The 19325-nt window shown below is 40.1% G+C and overlaps 1 protein-coding gene across 1 annotated transcript in view; it reads right to left on the minus strand.

Annotated features, from left to right (window-relative positions):
• LOC134542572 (protein gustavus) overlaps positions 1-18062 on the minus strand; it is a 197383-nt gene extending 179321 nt beyond the window's left edge. The window contains exon 1 of the mRNA XM_063386946.1: positions 17853-18062. Within this exon, the coding sequence (XP_063243016.1) occupies positions 17853-18010 (158 nt within the window). The 5' untranslated portion in view covers positions 18011-18062. The remainder of the gene's footprint in view (positions 1-17852) is intronic.
• Between the last annotated feature and the right edge of the window lie 1263 nt (positions 18063-19325).

The following is a 19325-nucleotide window of genomic DNA, read 5'->3' on the forward strand; positions in this document are numbered from 1 at the left end:
GGAATGGAGTTTATGAGGAGTATATTGGCAGTGACCAGAAGAGACAGGATCAGGAAAGAGAAAATGCAAGCAAGAGCAAGAGTACAGGACTTGAATGAGATCATGGAAAATGCAAGAATGAAGTGGTATGGCCATGTGCAGAGAATGGGGAAAAGAAATACTTCCTAGGAAAATGATGAAGTTAACGAAAACCAACGAGGAGGTGGGAAGAGCAGATAAAGGAGTGCAGGAGAGAGGAGAAGAATGGAACATGGTGAAGGAGGAGTAAAGGTGAAGTGACAGAGGAAGAAGGCATTTTACTTTGCTGGAAGTAGTTGATGATGATGACTTGGTTGTTAATTCCAAGCAGAAGCATGAGTAATTAGGTATTCCCCAGGTTTTTAGTATATGTCCTTCACTTATACCGTAGTATACCCATATGATGCTAATATAGGAAACCACGCGATGCTAACAGTGACAAAAGCGGTAGTTATTAGTGTAAAATTTAAAAAAAAAAAAAAAAAAAAGAGGCGCAAATAGTAGCTCGCAAATTTGAATTTCACCCGCCTCAAGGGCCTTCATTCACAATGTCTCTAATTGGTTCCATTGATAGTGCATCCGTCTCAAATTGCGTCGTTGTGAAATACACGTAAGCACATCACAAACCTGACATAAAATTTTTTTCATAAACACCTTTAAAAAAATCTCATCATTAGGTTGGTGTTTCTGCCGTTGCGACTAAAACATGCCCTGCGTTTATTCTTTTGCTTAATATTCTTTCGACACCATTTCTAGAGTTCACAATGCAGGTCTTTCAAGAATGCTCTGAGATATGTTTATCAGAAACAAACATGTTAAAAATTTATCTAGAAGAAATCACTGAGTATAAACTGGCAACCGTTTCGGTTCAACAGCAAAGTGTGACCCCTGACTAAGTCGTTTTTAAACATAGTGTAATAAGACCCGAAGACACTTCAAACAAAACACTCAAGAGAAATGAGTGTAGCTTTACGACTCAGTCTACTACCCAACACTAACGCAAAAAAAAAAAAAAAAAAAGGGAAGGTCTCTGCAGTTTATCAGATGTAAGGGGGGGGGGGGGGGGGACTAGATTTCGCGGTACGCTTGTTTACTCAGGCACACGTTATTTGTTAATTGGCTTCAGCCTTTGTGAGTAAAAACGATTTTACGCTTCGCTGGATCGCACACAATTGGTTCTGATTGGGCCTTCAGTTCCACAGGGCGTACCGCAAACTGTCAGAAGATAAAAATTGTAATAACATATACGGGGGACATATACGCTGTTTCCCCCCTCCCCAGAAAAAAATATACATAACAAATTTATGAAAAATTGAACAACAGATCGTATGTTGATTCTACATTTTTTGTTATTGTGTACCTATCAAAAAAACAAAACAAGAAGCACTATTGGTGAAAAGTTTTAAATGGGTTAGTCATGTAAGTATTCACCGTCAATGAGTTTTCGCAAACAATGTGCAAGGATATGTAGTACGAAGATTATAAACTAATCCTAACAAACTATTGTTCAAAAAGATATTGTGTTTACTTAATGAGATGTTGGTTCTTCTGTACTGGTGGTACCTTCACATACCGAATACCGCGTATTTTATACTGTTTTTTTCTCGAAAAATATCTAACCTGGGGTTTTACTGGTGCTCGTGAGTAAAATTGATGAGTGCAACGCTAGCTAGTACACATACTGCACTATTCTCTACAAGCAGTACTCTGTTCGTCAAGCAGTGAACAAGTGAGGTGTTTAAGGTAGTTTAGTGAAGCCCCCAACATTTTATAGCGTAGAAAAAGAAAACCCTATTGTACACGGTGTTCAGGATACGGTTACACGTTCTCGATTTATTTTGTTATAATACGAATGAACAAGTGCGTATACACATCAATGAGTTGATAGTAACGTAATCATCGCGTTTATTCTATTTAAATTTTAATCAAATTCCAGGAAAACAGGGACTTAAAATAAATGTGACTCAGGAATTTATTTTTCTCTTTATCGAAATAAAAATACAAACATACCGCAAATGTCATATTATAGAGAGAAAAAATTATCGTTTTAGCCACTTTCACTCTCCATAAAAATATATTTTATTAAAGTAGCACTAAAATAGATACAGCATTTCGACATCAACATTTTATCGAATGCTTTTCATAAACGTAAGAAGACGCTATCAGGCATGGGCGCAGATGCCCCCCGGAATCAAAAAAAGCCGCTACAGCTTGCAAAATCGTAATTGTAAAATGTGAATGAAGAATTTCATCCCGCAGGCCCTCCCTGGGAATTTTGTACATACTTTCGCTCATGCTATCAGGTATCCGTAGTATTTTCTAAATCGCGCAAGTTCACGTCCCTGCCAACCCACTCGGGCGGGTCCTCTTGAGATCTCCAGGCGGCAAGAAGCAGACTGCAAACTGCAGGTGTCGCCCGGCGACAAGTGGAGCGCCAACAAACAAACAAGCAAACACGGGTCCCGCCCGCCCGAGAGAGCAGGCGCTCTTATCTCTTGTCAGCTCTCGCCGCGGAATGTCGCCTGGGAGGAGCAGGCCCTCCGAGATACTTCAAGCGGGCGGTTCAGCAGTTGCGCAATATTAATTCCGACGGTTAAAAACCCGACCGCAAACAATTTGAGGTCGGGAAAACCACCTTATCGTCCGTCGGCAGTCAGCTCTCGGCCCGGCATGGAGAAACACCCAGGCGTGGCGGGGTCCCACCCGCTCTTCCCACGCATCGGAGATGGCGTAAAGATTGCAATTCAGAGACGCGACCGTATAATATCGTATATATATACACACGCACACACACGCGGATTGGCGGATCAAATCCTCAAATACCATCAATTCCTTAGTGTTCGAGCGACTCGATATTCGAAGGAAAAGATACGAAGAAAAATAAAAGTAAATTAAAGAATTGAACATTGATAACCTCTTAAGTATAGATCAAATTTTTTTTTCTCTTCATACCTATCTATCCTGTAACCATTCCCAAAAAGATTTTGTAATTTAACATGTAATTATATAAATAAAAATTACCATATGTTTCGATTCTGTAAACTTATTCAAAACCATGGTTAACATTTTTTTTTTATTTTCTTGCGCCATTGTTTTATTTTTGACCCTTGCAACCTAGATTCGGATTCGAGGGGTATATCGAGGTACTCTTTAGGATTTGAATTCGAAAAAATTGGGATCTGGCCCATCATTATATATATACATCCTATATATACATCCATCCTATACATAGGCCTACATATACACAAATATATATAAAAACTAGCCAACTGTTTCGACGAGTATCTAAACCCAAGCGAAATGAAAGAGTTGCCAAACACACGGACCAATGTGGCTACCGTAAGATATTCACGAGAACAGGAACATCCGTTCGTCTGCAGTGCCCTTGAAAACCGCTCCAGCCCCCCCCCCCCCCCCCCCCCCCGGAAAGAGGCGAGCTGAAAGGGGGAACAAAAGGCTCTTCATTTCGTTTCTGAGCGAATGCAAAACGAAGAGAAAGCGGGGAGAAAACCCCACCGGAGATCGCCTTGACCACTGGCCGCAGCATCATCTGCCACCCGCGCCTCGCCGAGACCCATGGAGCGCGTGCTCCGGCTCTGGGCTGGGCCTCCGCCGACGCAGCACGGGGGTCCCTTGAGCGACCTGGACGTGTTTGCAGAGGAGCTACAACGAGAGGCTGAGGCCACACACCCCAGCATCGCCGCCGCCACTCCCCCCCCCCCCCCAAACCAAACCATTAAGGCTAACTTGTGGTTGGCTCCACCGACGGTCTGTTCCCAACAGTATCTAGCCTCGACCACAGACCGAACGACGAAGGCCGCCGTGACTACCGTGCAACAGGACCGACTCCAAACCAGATTTCTCGGAAGGGGCTATCGTACAAAGAATGAATGCAGTTGTACACGACGTTAAATAAGTCTCACAGCTTGACCTTGCCTCGAATACTGAACCATGATATTTTCATACAACCTCTGTTGAAAAAAAAAAAATATTAAAGAAATAAAATATCCGGGCTCGGGAGGGGTTATCCCTCCCTCCCCACAACCATTCTTCAGCCACGCCGCCGCACAAAAGAAGTTATGTGAATACGAACAAAAAATTTCTCGTTGACTCCTACTATCGATGACGTTGCGAGTATAAGCACACATTTTGGATGGTATGAAGAGAACCAAAGATTAGCAACCAATATAAGCTAACTATAAAATATTAAAACAGTGTGAGAAACAAATGTTAAATGTATACCAGAGAGTCACCTGTGCGAAGCTTCGACTAAGCGAATCAAGCGAAGATCTTTTTAATTATTCGATTTGACTTCCCCAGAAAATTTAATATTAGTTTTATTTGAAGTTTCGGTTCTGATGCCAACCTTCGCGTCTGATGTGAAGCTTCGCGTTTGTTGCAAAGCTTTAAACATTGAAAGCCTAAGTTTGACTCACAAAAATATTTTTAATTTTTCTTGTGTAGTGTTTTAAATACGTTGGTACCTTAAAAAAATGAATGATCACTATTAATATTTTGCGTTGTTATTGTATAATTTTTTTATATATAGGGCCCAATCGGTTAATCACTTAGTTCAAATATAACAAACGTTAAACGCTTATGTGTTTTTACTTTAAATTCTGTAATTTTTTTACTGAGAGCAATACAGCTTCGCCGAGGAAAATACTCGCAGTTCGATTTGACTTCGCGAATGTAATAAACATTCAATTTTATATTCGCTTCACATGTGGGGTGGGGGGAGACTAGTATTCGCACAGGCCCACGTAGTGATCAGCACGACACAGGTTCGCCACGAGGTCGTACGTACGCGAGAAGGTGCGCGCGTCCCCGCACAGGATGGAGGTCCGTGTGTGACTTGATGTAAGCTTTTGGACATACGCCATTGCTAAGCACATGTATGTCTGTAGAAGAAAACTACACAAAACCCAAAAGCAATTAAACAAACCCAATTAAGCAAAAAATTGCTGTTGTCAACAGGATATAAACACCACATAATATTCCATAACAGGAATATGGTCAACAAAAAAAGAAAAACAAAGAAAAATGGACTAAAAGAACAAAAAAAAACCACAAATGATGACAGCACAAAAATATTTAACCCAAAAAAATTCAGCACAACAGTTGAAACGAGACAAAAACACGACAAAACGGTTCTTTGTTTGTTGACCATATTCCTGTTATGGAATATTATGTGGTGTTTATATCCTGTTGACAACAGTAATTTTTTGCTTAATTTGTGTTTTTGTCTTTTGGGTTTTTTTGAAGTTTTCTTCTACAGACATACATGTGCCTAGCAATGGCGTATGTCCAAAAGCTTACATCAAGCCATGCACTCCCATTGCACAAATCTTTCAAAGATAAGGTCCGTGTGTGCCGCGCTGGCGGGCTGCGGTCTTCGGCCGCCACGCGGCGCGCGGGGGCCTTGAACGGAAACAGCGCTAGGCGGCTCGGCGAGGCATCCCAGCGTCCAGACAGTTCACTTTCACTCGCGCGGCGGCCGCGCCGAGGTCCGTTCCGAAAACATCGTGCGTGGCGTTATGCGGGCCGGGCCGCGGCGGAAAACCGCGCCGACAACAGAGAATCACGTTCCGAGCAACGCAATTCTGAAAGGAATGAATATATATTTTTAAAATAAGAGTTGAACATTTTTCTTTCGCATAATTAGCTGTCAAAGTCCCTTTTCAAACATTTTGGCGGCATAGTTGACATTAAATTAACAATTATCTCAGGTAAATAATGTACGTCACTTCATTGTGATGTCTCAATACCACGTGCTGTTGGCATGAAACGTCCATCACTGCAGATATACGTGTTCGCATCCAAAAACTGGAATACGTTGAGTGACCATGACGGGTCTGGGCGGCTTTCAAAATAAGCCGCCACGCAAGGATAGGTGAGGCATTCGCCCTTCGACCCCTCCCAGCACTAACCAGTTCGAAGGGGAACCCCCCCCCCCCTCCCTTTCCCAGAAATACCAAAGGATACCCTCTGCCTGCCCAGATGACGCGCCGTAATGATGAAGGGAAAAGGGGTTAAGGGGTCGTGCGAGACCTCTCTCTGCGCGCACCAACCCATTCCGCGCACGTACTTACCTTTCGGACGTCGGCGTCTCTGAAGCGTCCGAGGAAGATACGCCATGGCGGTCTCGACGTTTAACACTGGTGGTTTTCGAACGAACGTCGAGATGGACATTTCTAGACATGTCGGATCAAATACTAAAACAATATCGACGTAGATAGACGTCAAATCGTGACTGTGAAACAGGTTTGATCAACATAAATCTCAAAACTGTGTTTTATGGAAAACCTACTGTACAATTGAAATGATTGCTTAATATTGCATGGAAATAGGCCATACTATGGGCAGTATACAACATACAAGCACCCATTCAGAGATGACTCGTGTTGGTTAAAACCCACGTGCAATGGTCTCGTCCGTCTGTCCGTCTCTTAGAATTTCCACGCGTCCCCCGTGAGAATCCTAAAAATTTGCGCTCCTGCATCGACATGTCGATGTCGACAACCAAATTTCACAATGCCTATTTGCCGGGTGTATGGAGAGCATGCACTAGGGCATAGCTAGCTGTCCATGCTGATTTAAAAATAACATTACTAAAACGAAAATAAAGATAATGTTGAGGATTACCTATCATTTCCCAGCTATATATCTATATGTGAAAATATATACGAGAGAGCAAAAATCAAAATAATGAAAATCTAGCGATTCAATCATTGAATCATGTATGACAAACAAACCCTTTTCTCTTTATCCATATACAATATTTTTCCACTCTGGTATTTAAGAACGTGCAAATAAGCATAATTTCAATAAAATCGAAACTTATATCAACAGCAATTACAAATTAATTTTTATTAGTAGTTCTTGGCTATTTCTATAAAATTAACACGACATCGCTCTTCAACCTGTTTTTCTGTCACAAACATTTTCAACGGATATTTACTAATGTAAAATGTTGCGCAAGTACTTGTGATTACTGCCACTTGGACAACGTTTTTACAGCAAATACATGTTGGAAATTGTTTTGTGACATAACAACAAATGCAAGAGAGTTATAGTGTTAAATTTACAGAAATATCCCTTAACTAATGGTAATAACAAAATAAACATGGCGAGTGATACCCCACCGTAAGGCTCGTGCGCTCAACTATGCTCCAACACCACCGATAATTCCACGAGTCATGTCGGATGTCCAGTTTCCTCGTCACATGATCCAGTCGCCTGTCAAACAGGGACTCAATTTTACGTCGAAAATTTTCAGTATATATATATATATATATATATATATATATATATATATATATATATATATATATTCTAACGAAGAGCCATCTCCTAGAACATTGGGTTGCATGCAAATTTCGCTAACACAAAAAAAAACATGGTAGGGGTGTATAAAACGAGGTCATTTCGAACAAAGAAAAAAAACCGCCAGGGGAATAATTTTTTTTTGTCCGGCGAGTCAATGAGTCACGTATTACTTCCGCGTGTTGAGGCCGCGGTTCCGCGGCAGAGTAGGGACGGCGCGTGCATCACAATGAGGCCAGGGGCGGGGCAAACCCTTCCGCGCCGACGCTCCACAATGCGCCGCGGAGAAGGGTCGCCTCATTATTCGACGTGTGAAGAAGTCTGGCGGACACGTCCGCTGCTCCACGCCGACAGAGGTTGCTGTTGTTTCTCTGCTTCTTCCGAAAGAGAAGCCTAAGATGTACATCAAGTTCTGTCCCTGCCCGAACACGCCCGAATATTCACCTTCGGCCAACCTCGGGATTTGTTTTATTTTTGCGCAGGAAAAATGAATTCAAATATTAAAAGTGGTCAGTTAGGTCAGCTACATTAAAACACTATGGACGGTTAGTTAGGTTAGTATGGCTACATTAAAACAAACAGAGTAATATAAATATATATAAATAAACCCGAGGTTGGCCGTAGGTGAATATTCGGGCGTGTTCGGGCAGGGACAGAGCTTGATGTACATCTTAGGCTTCGCCTTCCGAAACGCTTGGGAAACTAGGGCGTACGTAGTCAGAGGTGTGTCTGATTCAGTGCGACCGCTCGCTGGTGCTTCCAGCGCGGTGTCGCCTCTGGACTGTCGCGCAGCAGTCTTCTCGTGCACAAAATTTAGAGCGGTAACCATAACTTTATATGGCGGAGAAATGAAGATAAAAGGTGTAATGCAAGTCCCTTGGATGCTTTCGAGTATCTGTACCGGGCGTTTCACGTCCTAAAATTACCCCGAAATCGCTCGTTTTTAGCCATTTTCAACATTCTAAAAATACAGTTCAAAAACGAAAAACTGAGACAGAACTACTCGTCCGCCCTCGGAGTGTTCTTAAATGCTTTTCGTAACCAGGCACCACTCGGATATCTTGGGCAGTTTTCAAATCGCGTGGTTGTTTCTTCCGAAGCTGTGCACACCGTACGTCTCGTTGACGAGGTCGTTAGAGAATAATAAACTCAACGACGGAATTCAAGAAAGCCATCCCAGCATTCGCCTGGTTTACTTTCGGAAAAATAATGAAAAAAAAAAAAAAAATAGAAATCAGGATGAACGGAAAAGAGATTCGAACCCGCGTCTTCTGGACTGCGAGTGTGTCACTCTTGTGTCACTGCATCCAATGCCTGTGTAAACAGCAGCCAACAACGACAGAGAAACTTTTGGCATGGACATTAAATACTGAAATATATTCTTAGATTGTTTTGCAGAAAAAACGCCAGCTCTACGATCAGAAAAGAAACCAGCGACAAAACATAGTTGATAAAAACATTTACAACAAAAACAGTGCACTTAAATCCTTAAGCAAGATAATAAAGGCCCCGCCTTTTTGGATTTATCACTCTAGGCTGTAATTTTAATGTTTAACCATTTATCCTAATTATTTTTGGCTTGTTAAGACATAAATAATTCTCCCAGACCTTATATAGGCCTACCTTGTTGCAACCACATAATTTACTAACGGGCTCTAGTCTGCAAGCGCAACGAGGAAATGGCTTGTTATTTACGCGGGTGACTACAGCTATCATGATAACCACATCATTACACAAGTGTTGACTTCAACGAGTAGCCAAAGTTAAGTGCTATTGCCATGTAGACCACAAAAATTTAGCACGTAACCTTTACTGCAGGCGGTATCAAAAAAATTTGGAATTTGCACAAGATGGCGAGGCCTAATCCCTCTTAATCCGGCAGTTTGTGGCCACGGCCAAGCAACATTAACGAATTAGCCGGCTTACAGAACCTCAATTGAGACTTAATGGGAATTATAAAGAAAAAATAATACAGAAGACCAACAATTGTAAGTATTTAGAATAAATGTTATTAGACTGTTGGGAAAACAATATAAGCACATGAGTGTTATTGTTTTTCTTTAAAAAAGGTATGTGATAACACGTAACACATGGTTAAGAATCGCCCGAGTCCATCCGAAAACAAAAACAACGGGAGCTGCTCTAATGTGCCGGATTACAAAAAAGGAGCCTGACGACAAGAGCCGGATTAAAGAGCTCCGACTACGAAATTAGTTTTAAAACAACCATGTTTTAAAAAAAACTAAATGGATCAACGTCTTCACACAAAGACTGATTTAATATAAAAACTATGTTTTAGGTGTCAAGCCCTGGCAAATGATCCACCTGTGCGGGGCGGATTGCAAGACTCGAGTGCCGAACTCCCTTCAGGAACAGTTGAATGATCCTTCGGTCTCTTTGTGCTGCAGTTCATTCTCCCCGCAAAGCGAGCACGTGAAAGTGCTTCAATGCTGCCAACGTGACTGCTGCCGAGGTTCAAGGCCGGCGGCTGGCGTCGCGCCGCAGACGTGGGGTCTTAGCGATCGGACCGCGTGGCGTATGAAGGGACTTCAGCGAACTATACACGCATTTCATCAATGCTTCGCGTCGCGCTACGAACCAAATATACTGTAAAACGTTCGAACAGTTACATCCTGTGTACAGTTACGCTCATCACTGACTTAACGATCACGATCAACGCTATGAGACAGCGAGCGCCTGCCTGCAGAATGCCAGCGCGCGACGGGAAGTCACCCACCAGGAGTCTGAGGCCGGCACTTGCTGCTTTACACACAGCCATACTTCCATATCTTTATATCTTTATATATATATTTCTTGTGTGCGTGTGTATGTCACTGAACTCCTCCTAGACGGCTGGACCGATTTTGATGAAATTTTGTGTGTGAGTTCACGGGGATTCGAGGATGGTTTAGATTCACAATTGGATATTTTATCTCGATTCTGAGTTAAGAAAAACTAAAAAAAAAAAACACGCTTTAAAAGCAAAAATTGCAACGCATTATTAGAAGCCATTAAGTTTTGCTATTGTAAGGAACTAAGTAGAGAGTAAGAAAAAAATAAAGATCCTGACAGTTTATAGCGTCGCCATATTTGTTTCAATTTTCAATACCCTTTTTGTATATTACAATTTAAATTGCAGAAAAAAACTCATGTTTCATAGCCACACAAATAGTGAGGATGGTTTAGATTCACAATTGGATATTTTATCTCGATTATGAGTTAATAAAAACTAAAAAAACACGCTTTAAAAGCAAAAATTGCAACGCATTATTAGAAGCCATTAAGTTTTGCTATTGTAAGGAACTAAGTAGAGAGTAAGAAAAAAATAAAGATCCTTACAGTTTATAGTGTCGCCATATTTGTTTCAATTTTCAATACCCTTTTTGTATATTACAATTTAAATTGCAGAAAAAAATCATGTTTCATAGCCACACAAATAGTGAGTGTGTGTCATTTCTCTATGTCCACGAGGTCTCGCCGCGTCAATTTTCTCCTTGGAGCGAACCCGCCCGCTTAATTAAATAAACAGCTTTTATCGTTGAATGATTTCATGATTTATTTAATGAAACTATGCTCTCATAAAAAAATTAGATAGATAGACATTCAATAGGTGTCTTTCTCTCACTCTCTCTCTCTCTCTCTCTCTCTGAAATGTATGTAGCTTGCTCGCGGGTCAGTAATGCAGACAATCTTTACATTCTAGCTCGAGACGGAAAAAACAGTAAATGTGGTTTACAAAGACATTTTATGAAGTGTCTTCCCGTCATTACATTTGAAAGTAGAAACATATTTACTCAAAATTTAGGTAGTAACATATTTTTATTGCAAAGACTGAAATAGAGGTGAGAAAAATTATCATTTGTGAACATAAGAAAACTACTACAACTGTATTAACTGTTATGTTATAATGTTTAAATTTCTAAATGGTGCAAGATAATACAAAATTCCATGCGGAAAAAGTCGTGGGCAGCAGATACGTATAGTTATAGGTGTGGGGCTATGCATGCTGATTTTTCATATACTGCATGGATGCGAACATGTAAGAATAATCTATCTATCTTACTATAATAAAACAGTACTTTTTCTGTCTGTCTGTTTGTACGCGATTTTGATGAAATTTTGTGTGTGAGTTCACGGGGATTCGAGGATGGTTTAGATTCACAATTGGATATTTTATCTCGATTCCGAGTTAAGAAAAACTAAAAATACACGCTTTAAAAGCAAAAAAACTAAGCATTGTTGATAATTAGCCTCCATGGCAACGGGCTTTTGCATTGTTGTTGCCTTCTGCGTAACCATGGGAAAGGTTTTTGGTAACGGCAGTGGCGTGCCCAAGAGGAGGGGTATGTATAATGAGAAGATACAAAATGTCCAGCGTAGAAATACTTACCGCCATATCCATATCTCACAAAAAGTACATTTGGGCAGGACAATGTCTGTCGGGTCCGCTAGAAAGATATATATAGAGAGATAGAGATATAAATAGAAAGATAGAGAGAGTTATAGAGATATACATAGAGAGATAGAGAATTAGAGAGATAAAGATAGATGCTTAGTATACGTTTAAAAAATTACAAAAAAAAATTGATTGAGGCATTGCAACGCATGCCGGGCATTATCTAGTATATATATATATATATATTTCTTGTGTGCGTGTGTATGTCACTGAACTCCTCCTAGACGGCTGGACCGATTTTGATGAAATTTTGTGTGTGAGTTCACGGGGATTCGAGGATGGTTTAGATTCACAATTGGATATTTTATCTCGATTCTGAGTTAAGAAAAACTAAAAAAAAAAAACACGCTTTAAAAGCAAAAATTGCAACGCATTATTAGAAGCCATTAAGTTTTGCTATTGTAAGGAACTAAGTAGAGAGTAAGAAAAAAATAAAGATCCTGACAGTTTATAGCGTCGCCATATTTGTTTCAATTTTCAATACCCTTTTTGTATATTACAATTTAAATTGCAGAAAAAAACTCATGTTTCATAGCCACACAAATAGTGAGTGAGGATGGTTTAGATTCACAATTGGATATTTTATCTCGATTCTGAGTTAATAAAAACTAAAAAAACACGCTTTAAAAGCAAAATTTGCAACGCATTATTAGAAGCCATTAAGTTTTGCTATTGTAAGGAACTAAGTAGAGTGTAAGAAAAAAATAAAGATCCTGACAGTTTATAGTGTCGCCATATTTGTTTCAATTTTCAATACCCTTTTTGTATATTACAATTTAAATTGCAGAAAAAAATCATGTTTCATAGCCACACAAATAGTGAGTGTGTGTCATTTCTCTATGTCCACGAGGTCTCGCCGCGTCAATTTTCTCCTTGGAGCGAACCCGTCCGCTTAATTAAATAAACAGCTTTTATCGTTGAATGAATTCATGATTTATTTAATGAAAATATGCTCTCATAAAAAAATTAGTTAGATAGACATTCAATAGGTGTCTTTCTCTCACTCTCTCTCTCTCTCTCTGAAATGTATGTAGCTTGCTCGCGGGTCAGTAATGCAGACAATCTTTACATTCTAGCTCGAGACGGAAAAACAGTAAATGTGGTCTACAAAGACATTTTATGAAGTGTCTTCCCGTCATTACATTTGAAAGTAGAAACATATTTACTCAAAATTTAGGTAGTAACATATTTTTATTGCAAAGACTGAAATAGAGGTGAGAAAAATTATCATTTGTGAACATAAGAAAACTACTACAACTGTATCAACTGTTATGTTATAATGTTTAAATTTCTAAATGGTGCAAGATAATACAAAATTCCATGCGGAAAAAGTCGTGGGCAGCAGATACGTATAGTTATAGGTGTGGGGCTATGCATGCTGATTTTTCATATACTGCATGGATGCGAACATGTAAGAATAATCTATCTATCTTACTATAATAAAACAGTACTTTTTCTGTCTGTCTGTTTGTACGCGATTTTGATGAAATTTTGTATGTGAGTTCACGGGGATTCGAGGATGGTTTAGATTCACAATTGGATATTTTATCTCGATTCTGAGTTAAGAAAAACTAAAAATACACGCTTTAAAAGCAAAAAAACTAAGCATTGTTGATAATTAGCCTCCATGGCAACGGGCTTTTGCATTGTTGTTGCCTTCTGCGTAACCATGGGAAAGGTTTTTGGTAACGGCAGTGGCGTGCCCAAGAGGAGGGGTATGTATAATGAGAAGATACAAAATGTCCAGCGTAGAAATACTTACCGCCATATCCATATCTCACAAAAAGTACATTTGGGCAGGACAATGTCTGTCGGGTCCGCTAGAAAGATATATATAGAGAGAGATATATATAAATAGAAAGATAGAGAGAGTTATAGAGATATACATAGAGAGATAAAGAGAGATGCTTAGCATACGTTTAAAAAATTACAAAAAAAATGATTGAGGCATTGCAACGCATGCCGGGCATTATATAGTTCTTTATATATTTTAACAAGTGCGTTTGGATTTTTCACCAAAAGATGGCGTTAGAAGTTAAAGAAGAGCTTTTATTTTTATTTTCATTTATGAGATTTTAATAATTCTTTTACTTTTATAATTTAAATAATTAACTTCACAAATTAAATAAATATTAAATTTATTGCTTGAGAATAATTTTATTACGTGAGTAGGTCGTTATAATTCTTTAATGATTATTGGGTGAGACGATTCACAAGCAATGTAGTTTTTCAAGAGGTTCTTCATTAAAAACAATTTATTGTCAATGATATTTTTTTATTATATATATATGAAATAATTTTCATTTGAAAAAAAAATAAAATAAATTTAAAATGTTAATAAATATTTCGTATATTTTGTTATATTCATAATTTTTCAACGGGTGCCTTTCAACTAGGATACGAATAATTAGTAGTTTTACACAAATAAACTGTTAGAGCACAATAAATGACGTCACTTGTTTAGCTAGATAGTAGATAGGTGCGATTATGGCCTCCGCATGCTACTATTGAACATAATAAACAAAACAAAAAAAAAACAATTAATTCTACTTTAATGTGATATGCATGCAGGAATTTCGTAACTGATAATAGTGACTTCAATCAAAATTTAGTGACCAAAAGTGAATTTTTAATAATTAAGTGGCTTTAAGTAAGCGGAAAAAAGTGACCGACTCGAGACCAGTAAACTACGCCAGAGACGTAAAAACGCAACGCAAGTATAGACCAACTATTGACTTCTTGCGTTTTGACTTGCATTTTCGCCTTCAGAAAATAAAGTAAAGTATTCCGACAACTTTTCAAGATGCTGAACAAAAAGGTTTCGATTATCTGATTACCACGCGTATTTCACTTATTCACGTACAGCAATGTGAAAGCGTAACAAAGATTATACGTACTGTCAAAGTAATACGGCCACATGTCAAAAGTAGAAACTTTTAACACAATTAAACAAGAGGCTATATTATTGCAATAACATGGTTAAATTTCAGACTTGCGTCCATCGCAACATCGTGTTTTGACCGTTATTTTTCAAAATTCAGGTATGGCCTTATTACATTGGTAAGATTGGCAGATGTTGTTTCCATTGGCGATCTTAACTCAATTTCACATTTTTTGAGATATGGCTCTATTACTTTGACAGTGCGATTATTTTCTAAAGTTTTAAATTTTTAAGTTGTGTTGACGAGGTGTTGCGACCTGTGTGGTTCATAAACCACTGTAGCTTTCTTGCGAAGTTGATAAACCCGGCCCAAGTCACGGAGAGACGGACGTGACAAACGAAACCGCCGGGAGAAATGCGCGGCAGATGCGTTCCAAGAACGTCTGGACTCGTCGATGGCAGGCGCCAGACCTGAGTCACGGACATATCACTCACTGCTAACACTCACTGCATCTTGTGATTAGTTAACGGCACTAAACCATTTTCCACGGCAACAGCGTCAGGTTCACGGCGTTGCCCAGTTGTTAAATGTGTTTGTGGGTGCGAATGTATGTTCATCCATTGGCGCTGCAGTTCTTTTAAATTTTTAGTTCTCTGTGAATGAAAAAAGTGGAGGTTTGAGCTTTCATTCTCGTACAACTTTCTTGGTTTCTTGTTATCAACATCCTTTGTTCTACACTACTATAAATCCAAAAACCTAAGGAAGCATTAATTGATAAGGATCTGAATTTCACAAACACAATCATTTTTAATTCGAGGTTTAAAATAGACATAGTTTTTATGTACTTTAGACTGTAAAATAACACTAAAAATGAAAAAAAAATTTCATTAATAAGCAAATAATTATTGCTCATTTACCAGTTGAAGGTAATGAAGTTAAAAAAGTAGAAGACAAAAGAGTCAACAATCTTAACATTTGTTACATATTCAAACGAATCTCAGCTTCAGCTGTAAGCATGGCACGAAAATCACAGTGCAAAAAAACGTGGTTAAACTAATGTAAACTTAGGTCACTTAGTTTTCTAAATAAATAAATGTTTACAACACGATTGTATTTTCTTGGTAAAGTAGCGTGCAATCAAAATAAAGGCAGAATGATCCAAGCGTCGACGTAATAGCAATAATAGCAATGTCCCAAATTGTGTCCGAAGGACAATGATTGCTGACTGGTCCCGTCACCCTTTGACGTCATGGATGGTGTAGACAGTGGTCCGAATACATTGGTCAATATGAAATATTTGTCCCAATCTGTGTCCTTTGGTTCCCGTTTCAAAAATGTGCTCTTAAACATAAATTAATGACTATTTATTATTCAGCTACCATAATTTTTAAAAGTAAAAGGAATATTCAAAATTCAGTTGCGTACTCATTTGCAATGCATGAAAACAACAAACAACTGAAAAACACTTATGTTGGCGCTCTAAATTTACTTCGTTCTGAAGACTACTTTGGAAATCAGTAGATTCGGTCATCGCAATTATTACAGTATGCAGGCCAGTTTCCCGCGGCAAATGTTATGTCATTCACGTCACGATAAGACAATGACCGCCCATGGGTTCGGGGACAGTTGTTGTGGACGGGCCTCGGAACGGACGATGTTTTCAGGTCCAGGTGCGCTTGGCCTCCCATCTGGTCGTCCTCCACAGCTGTTCAGCTGGGACACAAGACCAAAGCCCTAGACATTGACGAACACACGGGCGCAAGACGGACGGGAAGAAGGGAAAAGAAAGGAGGGGTGGCTCTTAAAGGAGGAGAGTGGGGGCAGTCGGGAGAAGAGAAATTACGCAATGCTGTCGCGCCTGAGCTTTGGCAACGCCGAGACGAACAAAGGGCCACGGAAAGAGAGAGACAGAGAAAGAGAGAGAAGCCTATTTTTTTTATCCTACCACACATTCCCTGCTCTTCTTGCTCTCTTAGCCTCAGTGAGTCGAGAGAGAAAAAGAGAAGAGGGACCTACCCCTCCCCCGGCAGGTCAGATTCTGTGAAGCATCTGGGTCCACACGGAGAAAGGAAAACAACATTTCTGTAATAGGGTTACAAGACAGTTATTTACCAACCTTCACTACTAGCAACATAATCACCTGTATGAAGAACATGTTAAACCATCTTATAATTTTATTTTTAGGTTCTAGTATTTTCTTTTCCTCTGTGAACGAGTCGTATCGCCATCTGGCTTCGACGAACAAAGGAGCAACGCACGAAACCCTACCAAATGCGCTTTACACCAGCGATAGGCCTGCAATATGCCGTTAACAATGGCGAGAATAGCGACAAATAAACCTAGTGGCAAGATACGTCTCACTACAAAGACATTCCAATTAATTGTGTTTTATCATCTGGTGACAGAAGCGTTTTTTTCACTTCTAGTAAGAAATTTGAAGCACGCGAGGTTCTAATTTGACCACAGATTTGTATACACACACAAAAAGTGTTTTTGTTGTGATAACTTTGGTACCGTGAGTTTTAAACAAATATAATGTTAATACTATAAGGCCTGTTTAATAAACTACGCTAGACGTAAAACTTTCAGCAACCAAATTATAGGGTACCGGCTTTATAAGCTGTTCAAGGAACAAATAAGCAATGCAAGTAACTTCCAACTGTCTTGCGTTTCTAACAAATTCTTTTAACACGATACATATTAAACAAAAAAAGCCTGAGGAATTTTTTTACAGCTGTTTTACAATTTCAAATTGTACGGTAACGCTTGCGACTTGCGTGCTTTATAAACGACCATTATTATGCGTTCTTTTCGTTGTTACGACGTTGCGTCCCTCGCGTAGTTTACAAATCCGGCCTTCACATATTTCGCCATCTATCGTCACGGTGTGTAAACCACTACAGGTTTGTCTCACAGAGCAAATTATTATTATTTTTTTGTGATAACGTCGGTATCGCGAATATGCAAAATCTTCAGCCATCTGTCGACGTATGTCGCACAAAAAAAAAATTTGGTTTCGTTTTCTTTGCGATAGTATTGATACCGTGATTTTCAAACAAAACACACAGCTAATACAGTGACCATTTTCCGCCATCTGTCAGCGTGACGCGACGGGGCGCGATGCTCTGCGGAGCACCGGCCGGGGGGGGGGGGGGGGAGGAGGCACGTACCTTGTCTCCATGGCGGACGCAAACAGTCGCAGGGGCAGCAGCGCTCCCGACGGGTAGAACACGACATGCGTGGGGCTGAAGCAGTAGAGGCAGGACGCCGCCGGGGCCGGGCGCCACCAGCTACACGAACACACGGCCGCACCGAGGCCAGCTCGCATCACCAGACCTCAACTCCGCCGTCTGCCCGCCCCGCGCGGTGTCTCACTCTCTCTCTCTCTCTCTCTCTCCCCTCCCCTGTTCGCTCCGGCTATCCCCTCCGCCCGGCACTTCCCCTCGCGCGCCGCTCTCGCCCAATCCCCGGCCCCGCCGGCGGCGCGCCCGGTAACGATCACGGCCAATGGAGAGTATTGATCCGGGGGCGGGGTGCATCGCGTGTCTCCGGGAGTCGCGGAAAAAAAAAATACATATACATTAGGGTAAAGGGCGTAAGGGGGGAGGGATTCAAATGGCTCGTGATGTGCAGTGACCACGAGAGTTACCAACCACTCACCCTCTTCAACAACCACGATAAAAAAAAAATCCTACCCCCACCCCGCTCTATTTAAAAAGTCACAAAAACATGTCTTGTCTGACAGACATCGGGTGCTCATGTAAAAAAAAAAAAAAAAAAAAAAGACTAAATGTATATATAAAATTTAAAGTTCCAACACGCGCTATCTCCCTGGCCCAGAGACCACTTCAACAATTTATTCGTCTGTTATTTCGCGATGTGGGGAGTGGAATTAAATATCTACAAAATTGGTCAACGTCTCGGACGAAGCATGGGTGGTATCTGACCATAAATACGAGGCTGGAATTCGTTTTTTAACCAATACCGTTCTTCATTATTTTTTTCTGGTGTGCCTGCAAAATCAAATCAAATCCAACCCTCACCACATGTGCTAGTGGAATTGTTTCTATTCGCCCGCATGACACATCCGCCACTGTTACAGATGATTCTGTGGAAAATTTATCAGACTACTTGGTCGTTTTCACGGTAGGTTATGTTCAAGGTTACCTACAAGGTAGACATTTTTACCTGAAAATGGCGGTAGAGCGTTCCTAGTGATAACATTTGCTGTTTGAACGTCCGACATGTTTTGAAATAGGCTACATACCGTAAAAAATGTAAGTCTGTTAGGGAAAAAAATTGCATCGGCGTTATGAAAACATTTTGGATGGAAATCCCGTGTTTGCATAATACGATTAGTTTAAATTACGACAGCACGCCATAATAAACTCCTGTGGCAGGAAGTATCATTTGAATGTTGCTTCCTCATTTCCAAGGACATCACAGTAAACTCTTATAGCACATGTGTTTCCAAAGTGGGCACAACCGGCTTTTTTGCATCGCACGATCACTCGCTCGCTCACTGACAGCGAATAACTCAACAGAGCGTAAGCATACACTACAGAACAGTTCGATCCTTTCTACCATCTCGTGTTACTTATTAATAAAATAGCTGTTTATTTAAAATATCTTAAAGTGAACTT

Source organism: Bacillus rossius (assembly GCF_032445375.1).
Source record: "Bacillus rossius redtenbacheri isolate Brsri chromosome 9 unlocalized genomic scaffold, Brsri_v3 Brsri_v3_scf9_1, whole genome shotgun sequence".
In the NCBI taxonomy this organism is placed as follows: domain Eukaryota; kingdom Metazoa; phylum Arthropoda; class Insecta; order Phasmatodea; family Bacillidae; genus Bacillus; species Bacillus rossius.